The sequence below is a fragment of the Neolamprologus brichardi genome, chromosome 5, assembly GCF_056152115.1.
Source record: "Neolamprologus brichardi isolate AB-2024 chromosome 5, ASM5615211v1, whole genome shotgun sequence".
Lineage (NCBI taxonomy): Eukaryota > Metazoa > Chordata > Actinopteri > Cichliformes > Cichlidae > Neolamprologus > Neolamprologus brichardi.
Window position 1 is genome coordinate 11,431,576 of NC_142108.1, and position 13,068 is coordinate 11,444,643.

Sequence of the window (13,068 nt, forward strand, 5' to 3'; positions counted from 1 at the left end):
TTCATATGCATTCATCTCTGCAGTGCATTCCTTAAACAAATGTTAAAACATGGTCACAGTTTTTATTTTTGGCCCACACAAACTGCTCATATGTGAAAATGTGAAAATACATAAATGTATGGACTTAAAGAAGCCTTTCTTCCACTGCTGGTATATTGAATCTTGTGTTAACCTTTCAGTTTCTCCTCAGTCAATATCTGAATACACAAAACTTCTAGCTGACTCATTTTAGATCTAAAATTCACAATTTTCTCTAAGAACCTTCTGCTATCTGTTTAGATTAGCTCCATTTTTTCCCCGCCTGTTGATCTGGAAGGTGCAGCTGCTGACAATATAGATCTGTGATGGTGTGGGCTTGTGTGTCTATGAGTGTGGGCGCTGGCGTGTTGTTGCACTTAAGCTTTATTAAGTGATGCAGCCCCAGTGTAAGGCAGAGGGTGTTTATAATCAAATTATTTGGACCGGCAATCCAATTTTCCAAGACAGAATAGAGTTAGATTTTGTGTATGCGTGACAGTGTGTGTGTTTATGGCGTGATGTTTGCGCATGAGAAGGGTCTTGGGATTTCATGCTTTCTTTGTGTGTTTTTGTTAAATAGCCTTTCTGTGTGTGTGTGTGTGCGCATGACTTTGTGTCTCTGTGAATGGAGAAAAGACAAATCATGAACAAGACCCAGCCTTTGATAAAGCAAAAATATATATAGCACAGTCTTATTTACTGCAGAGACTGGAACAGTTAACTGTAGTCTGTTATCAGGTTATCTACAGATTTCAGGCTGCATGGCTTCAAGGGGAATTCTTGGATCTGGTGATGCTCCATCTCACCATGTCTTCCCATTTTTTGCTTAAAGAGGAGCTTATGAGTGTGAGTGTGAATGTATTTAACCCTGTCTAGCTTCTTTTAGGCCAACCAGATCTGAGAGCCTCTGCCGGCACAAAGAGGCTTTTCTGCCATTTCAGCATCTCTTCCTGTCCCTTTCTTCCTGCCTGCTTTAGAGGCAGTTTCCATAGAAACAAGTTGCAGGATGCCCTTAGAGAGAAAGATGGTAGATGATGGGGTAAGATGACAGCAGAAGTTGAACGAATGAAATGATTAGCCAATTATACTGATTTATAGTGAGCGCTTGTTTATTTTTTCCCTTTTACACTTACTAATGTAATATAAACATCCACACTTATACAGGCAGGGAAGCCTTTTCCTCGAGCTCGGGGGTCTGTCTGTCTCCTGTCAGCAGAAACAGATGGACTCTGTCTTTTCTGAATGTGTGTGTAAAAGAAAAATGCATGCAATGTGCTTGGGGGCAGAGGACTGAACAACAACCACCCCTTGCTGACCTCCTCATCGTTCTCTCGCTTTCTCTCTCTCTCTCACACACACACATCCAGGGTTTGAGATCGTGTGACGCAATAGTAACTCGGTCAGTGAGTGTCACTACTTCTCTGTAACGCCCCCAGGCTGCAGCAGGCACTTGGCCTATGAGCCACCTTTCAGCCTCCACTCACAGCCCAGCAGGAAGCATCAGAGCTGGGGTAGAAATGGGGGAAAGTGTGGGTCAGTCAGTGCCCCGAGGACTAAAGCTGAAATGTAGGTCTTCTTTGTGGTTGATTGGGTTCATGAATCATTGCTGATCGCTTTCTGTGCATGACCAGCACGTGAACACATAGACATGATCAGCGATGCTCTTCTGGTCTCAAGCAAACGCATCCTTGAAAAGAACTTCATCTCCTTGTCTGAATTTTGTCAAAGTCACTTTAACTCCATAGGAGTGCTTTTGCATTGGCAAAAAAAAGTTATCTTAATGGAAACCATGCAAGCGCTTACAGCTATTACTCAACTCCTGGACTTGGACCTTTGTGACATATCTGTGCTTTCTCTCCCTTTGTTTCCCATCCTCTGCACTCGCTGTGAGAGAGCATGGTGTTCACATATGGATTTTGTTGTCATGACTGACCCATGCTTGCCCTTTACCCCGTGTGATTTTTTTTGCCACGCAGTTACTGCACATTAAACAAACATGACTAACTATGAATAGAGATGTAAATAAAGAAGACACTGTGATTTTATCCGCTGTTCAGTTTGTAAAGTCCTGTTAAAAAGAAATGCTTTTAATTCATTTCAATTCAAATTTATTTGTATAGCACCAAGTCACAACAACAGACACCTCGAGGTCCTTTATATTGTAACCCCCTAAGAGAAAAGCCCTCGGCAACAGTGGGAAGGAAGAACTCAATTTTAGCAGGAAACCTGCTCCAGAAAACTCCAAAAACTCCTCCACCAGGCTCAGGGAGGAGTAGAGGGGTGTGGGTATCTGCCACAACTGGTTGGGGGCGCGATAGAGACAGAAGACACCTAAACACTTAACACTTAACCTAATATGGATGTCTTTGGCCAGTGGGAAAAAGCTTGGGTACTCGGAGAGAACCCAAACGGGCACAGGTAGAACAAACTAATCCCACCCAGCCAGTGAGTGGACTGGTATCCAAGACCATCTTGATGTGAGGCAAAGGTGCTAACGACTGCACAACAAATAAATACCACAATCTCCCTTACCAAAACTGGAGCACAGACATTTTGGATGGGCTTTTACAACATTACGTACGCCTCATACGCAGTGAACTGAATTAGCTGATGTGCTTACTGCCTAGTAAATGATTAGTGGTCACACCCTAATGATGCAGACTCTAAGCTTTGATAAAATTTAAATAAGTGAGCAATAAAACTTCACTCCTGTGCCCCTGTTATGGACTAATCAGTGCATTTGTTTTTGCTCCAAACATGTTTATACATCCTGTAAAACTGAACACTTGGAACTCTAAAGGAACTGACTCATGTTAAGAGTCACCCTCGGGTAGCATTCGAGGAACTGCAATTTTTGGCACTTCAGCGCGCTTCCATTTTTATTAGTTTTTTTTAAGCCATAAAAGTTCCTACTTATGTAATAAACACATGATCAAAATCAGGCCTTTCAGTAAAATCAAGTGTTTTTAACATTGCTCTGCTGAGAGTAAACACATTCTTACATTACCTCTATCGGTCACGCTCATTCGGATGGTGAGACAAATCACTGTGGGAGTTTCGCACTGCAAAGTACTGGCAAAGGGCCCGCTCTGCTGTGTGCCACTGCAGCTGACACACATAAATCTAAAGCACATATGCAGCTCCTCTGTTGCCCATCTGCATAAAACACAGCCACCGTTAAACATCCATGGAAATCTAGGTGCTTCAAGTTGAAGTGAAGGGCATGTAAGAAAGCAAAATTTCAACTACTATATATATAATACAACGGCCCGACTTCTTATTTTCACAGTGCACCTCTTTCTGTGCCAGCCAGTGAGTCGTCAAATGTGCGTTTGCGTAATCCTGGCCAATTCAAGCAGTTTTGTTACGGTTAAAAAAAAGGGGGGATTAGCTTATGGAGCTTCAAAGCCAAATATAGAATGTGAGGGATTATAGACACATCAAAGTGTAAGAATAAAGATGGAGAGTACATCAGGGGGCAGTTTCATCTTCCATCTCCGTTTCAGCTTTGTGCTTTTTCAGTCTTTTTCACCAGAGGAGATGTGATGTTCAAGAAGTCTGGACTTCACTGGCGTTAAATGCATTTTGGTTTTAACTGAGTTTCACACAGTATGGTGAATATAAAAAGTATTTACCTTCAAGCTCTTCTTGATTTCTTAGGGTTTTTTTTTGCATATTTGTCACACTTATGTGTTTCAGATCATCAAACAAGTTTTAATATTAAACAAAAATAACCTGAGTAGATACAAAAATCGGTTTTTAAATTATGATTTTATTTATTAAGGAAAAGAAGTGAACCAAACCTACCTGGCCCTGTGTCATAAAGTAATTGGCCCCTAAACCCAATAATTGGTTGTGCCACCGTTCCCAGCAAGAACTGCAAATGTCTTTCGCGTCTCTGTGGAGAGATTTTGGACCACTTTTCTTTTCAGAATTGTTTAAATTCTTACTGGTTTTTACTGATGAGCATTGTCTTGTTGCATAAACCGAATGAGCTTTGGCTTCAGGGCATAAACTGATGTTCAGGCATCCACCTTCAGGATTTTTTGGTAGAGGGCAGAATTTGTGGTTCCATCAATTACAACGAATTGACCAGGTCCTGAAGGAGCAAAGCAGAGAACATCACACATCCACCTGTTGGTGTGATGTGTGATGTGTTAGTTTTACACCAGATGCAATGGGACTCAAACCTTTCGAAAAGTTTAACTTTTGTGTCATCATTCTTCACAATATTTTCCCCAAAGTCTTGGAGATCATCAAAATGTTTTTTGGCAAATGTGAGACGAGCCTTTGTGTTGTTTTTGGTCAGCAGTGGTTTTCTCCTTGGAGCTCTCTCACAATGCCATTTTTGCCCAATTGCTTACTTTCTTATCCTGAATCATGAACATGACCTTAACTGAGATGAGTAAAGTGTGAGGTACTTTTTAAATGTTGTTCTGCTGTTTTTGTGAACTCCTGGATGAGTCGTCGATGCACTCTCACTGTGGCACACTGCCTTAGAAATTGCTTTGTAACCCTTCCCAGACTGACAGATGCCAATGACTTTAGATTTTGGCGCAATGTGTTGATTTTTGAGATCTTTTAGCCTACTTTACTTTGTCAGACAGCTTCTATTTAAGTGATTTCTTGATCCAGCAGGTCTGGCACACTGGATTTCTCAAGGCAGAATTAGTTTTTCCGCTTTTTCACAGCACTGTACAGGTATATGGTAACTCTGGAAAAGTCTTTTATATCATGTTCCACTATATCACGGCTGATTTCCAGTTTATATTGGCCATTCAACATTTGAAAATAGCCACAAAAAGATTGCTGCAAAAAAAAAGTTATGACTCATCTTTATCTTTTCAGCCCAGGACATTACCATAAGCTCCTGTAATGAGGATGATGCGCATGAATGTGTGTGGGTCACGAAAAAGCAAAGTGTTAAATCTGAGCTGGTGCTGACTTCACCGTGACTGACAAAACCCAAAGGCGACTTGAACAATTGTATTTTAATGCCGCTTATGTAATTATTTTGATCGTATACCTCCCTAAATATAGGGATTATGCTGCAGTGTGGCAATTGCAATATTGAAAAATATCTTCAGGGTCTTATAACCCACAGAGGATGGTTATGAAATGTTCTTTTTTACCCTGAAAGCGCTGAAGAGGAGGCAGTGCAGGGGAAAGAATCACCCAGAGCAGATTTGAAAACTGTAAACAGGTCGGAAAAGGAGTGAAAGGACTTAAACAAACGCTTAGGAAAACAGTGCAAGCTAATTACGGCGTGGTCTCTGGTTCACCAGTGTGTGTTTGTATGCACCACCCTCACTGCTGTGTTATGTTGTTCCAGTTGTGGCGGCTAGTGGCTGGTAACCAGCAGATCTAGGAGGATTTTAGCTATCCTCATAATCTTGCATGGAATCCAGCAGCCCCAACCACCACCACCTGGCCCCCAGGCACCAACACACACACACTCGCACATAGTCATAAGCTCCTCTTTGCACTGAATAGGTTTACAGTGCATGCAACTGTGTGCAGACTCTGTTTCATAACATAAAAGTGATTGTCATCAGTGCTGGTGCAGAGAGAGGGAGAAATGTTTATGCTGATGAGTATTGAGATAGTCCCAGAACCTCACACTAGGAATTCTAATTTAATCAAAATGTATAGATAAAGCAGCAACTGTCTGGCGGTGTGACACAGTGAGCTCGCAAGCGTGTTGGAAAAGGGAAAAGCAACTTGTTGTAGTGCAGACGTGAGTGTGTCACTGGCAAACTCATCAGTTTTGTTCTGTTCACATCTTTGGTACATGAGGCATGGGTAATGAGGGGGATGAGTATTTGGAAAGGCTGTAGTGTAGATTTGTAGATTCCCAGTATAAACGCTGCCAACAACTATGACAGTGTAGTGGCACTGTGGTACATTCACTTTGCATAGATTATTTAAAACAGTGAAGCAGAAACCTGAATGTAGAGGATGTCAGAGAAAACTGTACCTCCAAAAATAGATCAAGATAAATAACATATAGAAAGAAAGAAAGCTCTGTGTATACGTGAGTGAAGAAAGGGAGAAAGAAATTGAGGAAGACTGGCAACAGATCTTCTTGTTTGCTTGACTCAACTAAAGGGAAAGGATTTCAGTTTCCCCTTTTGAAGAAATGTGATTCAGCACAAAGAGTGCAGAGTCTGACTTCCCATCCAAGCCAGGGCCAATGAACTCTGAGTCTTAGCAATAATACGATAACTTTTGAATTTGAAGTTTGACCTCAAAGGTGCTCAGACCGGTGGCCCCTCCTCTGCTCATGTGAAAAGTCTCCCTCTGTTTATGGCATTTTAACGGACTTCAGATGTCACCGCTCGCAGTTATGGCTGTAGATGTGTAATCTTTACAGAAGGAGAGGTGTGTCACTGGGTGGGGCTAATCGGTCTGTTCTCCTCGATGATTGGTCTGGGATTTTTAAGAAACGGTGTGAGATCTTTACTAGTTGGTCCAACTGCACGCCAATCAATACGATTAAGCTGCTTTCAAGGACGCGTCGTATTTATTTTTAACAAGTGCAATGCAGAAAAGCGACCGTAGTTATTGTTGTTGTTTAGTTACCGTCCAAATGCTTCATTTTATGAATTACAATAAGATATTATCTTATCGTATTGTGGTTAGTTTGAGATATAGATAGTTTAACACCAAGTATTTTGGCATTTGAAAGAAAGAACCCTCTCATTAAGGTATGCCAAAGCATACCTCTCAGTCAGTCAGCCTCTGGGGGAGATCTGGCCACTGCTGTTTGATGTGGGCCCATATGCATGCATCAGTCACAAAAGCAACCATGCTTATTGTTTAAGGCAGGCTTGTATAGCATCGGGGTCAGACAGTGGTGAGCACTGTCGCCTCATATCAAGAAGGTCCTGGATTCAAATCTGCAGCTATGTGTTGGCAAGTCAAAGATTGGTGACCTGTCCAGGGTGTAATATGCTTTGTCATGTGATAGGCTCCAACTGCCCCGTCACCCTGAATTGAATAAGTGGAAAAAGAGATGGATGGATATATAGTGTTGCATGGTATAGTACAGGACTGGGTTATAGTACAGTATAGCAGAAGATATTTTAGTCTAATAGTCTAATATACTGTAGTGTGTAGTATTGAATAGTAGAGTTGTAGTAACAGTACAGATACAGTACACACACACACACACACACATATATATATATACACATAGAGAGAGAGAGAGATATTTGATAAGATAGCATAGTATAGTAGAGGATATTATAGTCTATACTGTATACACCATAGACTATATATAGGTGTACAGTATAGACTAACCCCTAACCTTATCCTATATATAGGATAGCATATAAAAAATAGCATAGCATAATAGAGTATATGTGTACTATATATTACTATGCTATAGTATAGTATAGAATACTATAATATTGAATAACAGAGTATAGAATAGACATATTCTATTCTATTCTATTCTATTCTAGGATATTATAATTTTGAATAGTAGAACACAGATATATTATATTATATATATTATAAATATTTAATATAAAGTTATATCATTTTATGTTGAAAAGGTATCCCATCATCTTCGTCGCTGATTATTGAATGTAGTGAAAGTTAATAGTAAGTTATTGATTTAATTAATAAATTATTCACTATTTATGAGTAAAACTCATCCTACACAAATGTGTATTTTATATTAGAGTGGGGCAGTGATCAGGGAGCAGGGAGACACTCGTATTAAAGGTTCAGTGGCGAATTGAACATTTCCAACAGTCAGTGAAGGTGGCACCACCTCCTCCAGTTCTCAGCGCTCACTCAGCGTGCTCGCTCAGAGAAGCGGTGTGGCTGCAGAGAGACGCACGTATGCTTCCCTCACAGGCACTTTAAACAGGATGTAGCGACCGAGCTAGACCACGGAAAGAAAAAAGCGAAAGAAAAAAAAAGAGCGGGTTAAGCACTGCGATGTGACACACGCCAGAGAAACAGCAATGACCGCCACGGCACAGGAGAAAAAGAGGACAGGAGTCCAGATGAGGCACCTCACCCCCGGCAGGTCTTGACGGCTGCTCCCGCTGACCGGAGACCCCCACCTCCACCGCCACGGCCGCAGCAGCAGTGCACGGTTTACGCACACTGGAAACACAACATTACCCGAAATATTTCACCCGTGAACCTTGAAAGCAGCAATGGGGAGCCAGGGAGACTGCTGTGTGAAGGTTGCGTTGAGGTAAGCCTCCGACGTCTGTCTGCTGGAAATCTGCAGACCTTAGCAGAGCACGCTTGTGTCTGTGCCTCCCGGCGATTAATGAAATGCATCATGCACACCTACAGTCTTCCACGCTCCCCGATGTCTCCGTCCATTTCGGGGATTCAGGAGATTACACAGCCACGGAGAATACCATTCCACCTTATTTTACTTGGGCGGCGCTCTGCACAGTATCGACAAGGCAAAAGCACGCGTTTGTTTCACGCTATATCCGTATATAACCGTTCTCATGTGGTGGTGGTGTTGTGTGTATACGTTTTTTATGCACAAGTTCTGCACACAGCGTCTTACATTCATGATTTAACATTGGGTGAAGTGACAAGGACAGCTGCAGCCAGGTGCAGGGAGGAGAATGGGCGTTTCTCTCCTAACCAATTTTTGCTGGGATTATTCTTACATGCACCTACCTGCATCTATAACCATGCCTAGTCAACAGCTTATATATGCATGACGGAGTTAGGTCAATAACTAGGTTAAAAAGCAGGAGCATTGTTGTGCTTAAGAACACAAAAAAGTGTCCTGCAGCAAATGAATCGAGCACAAAGAGAATCTCTCCTTCAGAGCTGTGACATTCACTGCCTTTGTTGGATTGGGGAGCACAGCAGCTCTTGAATTGGTGAGAGGAGACAGTTTTCTGCATGTGTGTGAGCAAAAAATCCCAAAATAAAATTTGATCATAAGAAGTGAGCATAAAAAGTGCTCTAAAACCTCATCTGTAATCATGCTCATTTTACAGTGTGCAAAGCTGTGGCGGTGGTCTGACAGACCCCACAGACCCCCAATTAACTCAGAGCCTCCCAGACTGTCACATTAGCGAGCGACCGCCTTTTGGCAGTACTGCGTAACCGGCTTTCAATCTACACATAACACAAACGACACAAACATAACTATGCTTCATGAAGCACCCATTTGAGGTCCCCAATCTGGGCTCCAATAATTGATCTGAGTGGGGTGGGGGTTGAGAATGGGGGTGGGGAGTTGGTCCAGCAAAGCAGGCTTTTAAGATGAACTTTAAAAACACTGGCCCCATTTCCCCAGGGGAAGGCTTTATCAGCTGCCTCATTGTCAGCCACAGAGTGAATCTCCTTTGTGCTCATTCGCTGTGACAACTGTAACAGGAAGTGGAGTAGGTGGTGCTGACAGAAAAAGGTGAAAAGGGAAGCCGTATAGGCCGCTGGTGGCTGTCGCTGAACTGAATTTAGCGAAAGGGAGACCAGCCAAGAGGCCTGTTGATGTGTAAATGACTCAGTGACTAACACGTCTGCCTTTAGCTCCCTCTTGCTCCTTTTTTTAATTTACTTTTTTGACGTTATCATCAGTTTGTGAACAGGTTTTCATTTCTTTGTTCAGTAAGGAAGGTCAGATCAGCAGAGGAGCATTATCTTCGCGAGAGTACCTCGGAATTAGTTTTATTAGCGTGAAAGTCTTGCTGTAATTAAACAGGGGCTAAGTAGTAACATGTAATTACTCTGCTGGGTGAGCCGATGCTGCTCCTTTTCATCACATGTGATCTGTGTGTGTGTGTGTGTGTGTTTGACAGGAAATGGGAAGCTTGCAAATAAACACATGGAAAAAGATAACTTCCTGCTGAATAAGCAGTTACTTTTTCCCAATGACCTCCGAGCCTCTTTTATTCCCAGAGAAGAGGGCCTTTGATAAGAGGGGACGCCGTTTAATTGCTCCCATCATGCAATGCCCTTGGCTCAGAGCTTATGTCTGCATGTGCGAATGTGCATTACGAGGGCAACGGGGGTTGACGTGAAGGCCAACGAACGCATACTCAGTCTCGTGTTGCCAGCATCCAATTCCTGAACGACCTACAATCCTACAATCCTGGATCCGTACGCACGCTTGAGTCAGTGGATCTGCATTGCAGACATGATCAGATGCAACTACTGTAATTCCCTCCTAAACAGTTGTTGTTAAATTGCCCCTGGCCTGGCTTTTGCGTCTTTATCCAGATGCATCCATTTACAGTATCGGCTCAGTCGAGTGCAAGCAGGCTATAATCAGTAGATAAGTAGACACACTCACCATCACCTTCACACACACGCACATGCACTTACGTTCAGGCTCCCACTCTCGCTGGTTTTATGTTGAGTGTTGCATTTTGCACCCCCGATTGAAAGCTTTATGTCAGGACAGACTCTGAGTGAGAGTGGCCCGCCAATAGTTCAGCTTTTGCACCCTTGCATGTGTGTTTGGCGAGCGGTGTGTAAATTTCCATTTGCATATCGATCTCTGTCCCCCGCCGTTGCCCTCTGTGCGGCTCCCTGCCATTTACTCATTTCAGAAATCAAGTGACTCGCCCGCTGCTGAAGTGCTAAGTCAGCCCCCGTAGCTGGTTAGAAATAGACTCAAAGACAAATCTGTTTAATGCTGTTGTGCCTCCTGATCTTTTGATTGTTACTCCATGTTCTCCCCTTAAGGCTCTCCTTTCTGTCTAATTTGAACTCGACTGCCCCCCTCCCCCTCATGGTTTTGTGGTTCTGGGGTGATGACAGTAATGAGGCTGAATAGGGGAAAAAAAGCATAAAATATTCAGTGTTCCTTCAAACCCTACAGGTGGATGACTGGGTTGTTGCGGACAGTTGTGACGCAGACCGTTTTGGCTAGAAGGCGATGAGAGTTCAGCTGAGGGGAAAGAAAAAGATGAGCTTTTATCTCTTGAACTCTTATGACGTGCTGATCAGCCAGTGTAAAAGACGTCTCTACAGAAGTTCTTCATAAATCCATTGATGTGCTCCACCGGCTTTGAAACAAAACAAGAGCAGCGGGGATATGAGTGAGGGAAGTGGCCCCTCACAGCTGACACACAAAGGATTTAAATGGGAGTTTAAAAAAAATGGTGGTGTTTTGTTGTTGGACGCTTGTCCTGTGTCGGCTACCAGTCTCGCCTGTTTCCTGTGTGTGTTAATAGTTTGCCACACGGGCTGTGTCTGGGTTACAACCTCCCAAGGGGGTTGTTGCTAAAACAGCTGGGTTTGGTGGGAAAGTGTGTGTGCATGTGTGTGTGTGTGTGTTACAAGCCTACAGTACTGTATTTGCTGGTCACAGGGTAGTGCTGCAATGTAATCTCCTCATGGCAGGAGTCTTACACTTGGTTGCGACATTCATCTCCCACTCCCACACACAGTTACACACACACACACACACCGATCACTGCAATGGGAAACGTATAAACGGTGTTGTTGTGTTGATGAGCCTGTAAAGTCGCTCGTAGTCAGCATGTTTGGATTCGAGGGAGGTGAGAGGAGCAGGAAACATGACAGAGCACACGCCCAAGTTGGCCGTCCGCAGCTGTGCATCACTTCCTCCTCATGCTTGTCTGGTTGTGGGCACGTGATTTTATGTTCTTTGTTGTTGTTGTTTTTTTAAAGTTGTTGTTACCCTTCAAGCTAACCTAATAGCACTGTGAGTGCTTTTTTTGGCAAGTGTACTGAAGAAGCTGTCTGCTGTCTGAACTGAACATGAGCTGAGACCCGGACACGGTGATGTGCAGAAAGCAGTCGCGCTGGGTGTTCTGTCCGTCACCCCGTTTATCACAGAAAAACCTGTTGAATAATCCGGCTCTGCGGATTCAGGGGCTTTACAAACAGATTGCGGCTCGCTGAGGTCAAAAAAGAACAAAGAAGTTAGTGAGGTTGCCAAGCTGCACTTCTTAATTCTGGTTGCCAAACAGTCACACAACTACACGTCTGCTGTCAGGTGTATAATAGAATCATATGATGTTGTTTGCAAATGATCAGAGGCGTGAAGGAATTTGTTACATGTGTAGCTTATGTATTTAATAGATCAACAATATTTAGGTCATACATGTGCCAGTGATCTGGAAATGAGTTGTGCAAGCTATTTATGAATTTGCTCTGTTTAAGTATATCTGTACTCCCTAATGGTGCGCTGCTGTTGCAGAATGACTTCCTGTAAGGTTGCTTCTGGACCATCCACACTTCCTGTTCACTTCCTGCTTTGTGTGCTGCTGTGTTTTCAGTGAGGACCGAATTCTAAAAGAAAGCATAAAGGTGAAAGAAACACAAACCCAAAGACGAGCCTCTGGCTTTTCTCAAAATAACCTCTCGGAGTAAGTCTGTGCGATTCCGTTGCGCGCTCCTGAGTTAAAATCAAAAACACACACTGTGAGTGTACACATTTACGCCATTTTAAACTTCCCTCTCTTGCTCAAGCTCGTCTGCACTGTGTGCAAAATAAAGTGTGACCAAAACGTTGGAATGTGACCAGCTTTCTCTCTTCCCCCGGCTCCTTCTACCTCCTATTCGCCCACTCTTGCGCAGACATTCAAAGGCACACACACACACACACACACACACACACACACACACACACACACACACACACACACACACACACACACAAACAGATCTGTATTTGAATTTATCCATTTGAATTCATTAAGCAATGAAAGGCGCTTCAGTCCAGTCCAGCATTTGCATGTGTCTCTTATCACGGTGTCATCATATGTCAGCTGGACCGCTAAATAATAACTCGTTCTGCTTGAACCACAAGGGCAGTCTTTTCACAGCGTGTGTGGTCAGTCTAGAAAATAATTATGTTTATAGACGCTTTGTGGTCCGCGCATTTCGATAAACCATAAAACCAGTTTGGCCAGTTTATGTGTGTCGACATTGTTGTGGTCACTCAGAGATCACTGGGACTGAGTGTGCCTTTGGAGGGGGGGTGAATGGCTTTTTAAACAGACCACCTCTTGGGTGAGCGTAGACAGAGGACACTGTGTGAATGAGTCTGATGTCAGTGCAGGTCTTTGTGTGCTCTGCTGA

At 43.2% G+C, this 13,068-nt stretch overlaps 1 protein-coding gene across 5 annotated transcripts in view; it reads left to right on the plus strand.

The window, feature by feature from the left end:
- The first annotated feature begins 7,824 nt into the window (after positions 1-7,824).
- kif21b (kinesin family member 21B) overlaps positions 7,825-13,068 on the plus strand; it is a 65,682-nt gene continuing 60,438 nt past the window's right edge. For all 5 annotated transcript variants that reach the window (XM_035905038.2, XM_035905040.2, XM_035905039.2 and 2 more), the window contains exon 1: positions 7,825-8,233. In XM_035905038.2, the coding sequence (XP_035760931.1) occupies positions 8,193-8,233 (41 nt within the window). In that variant the 5' untranslated portion in view covers positions 7,825-8,192. The remainder of the gene's footprint in view (positions 8,234-13,068) is intronic.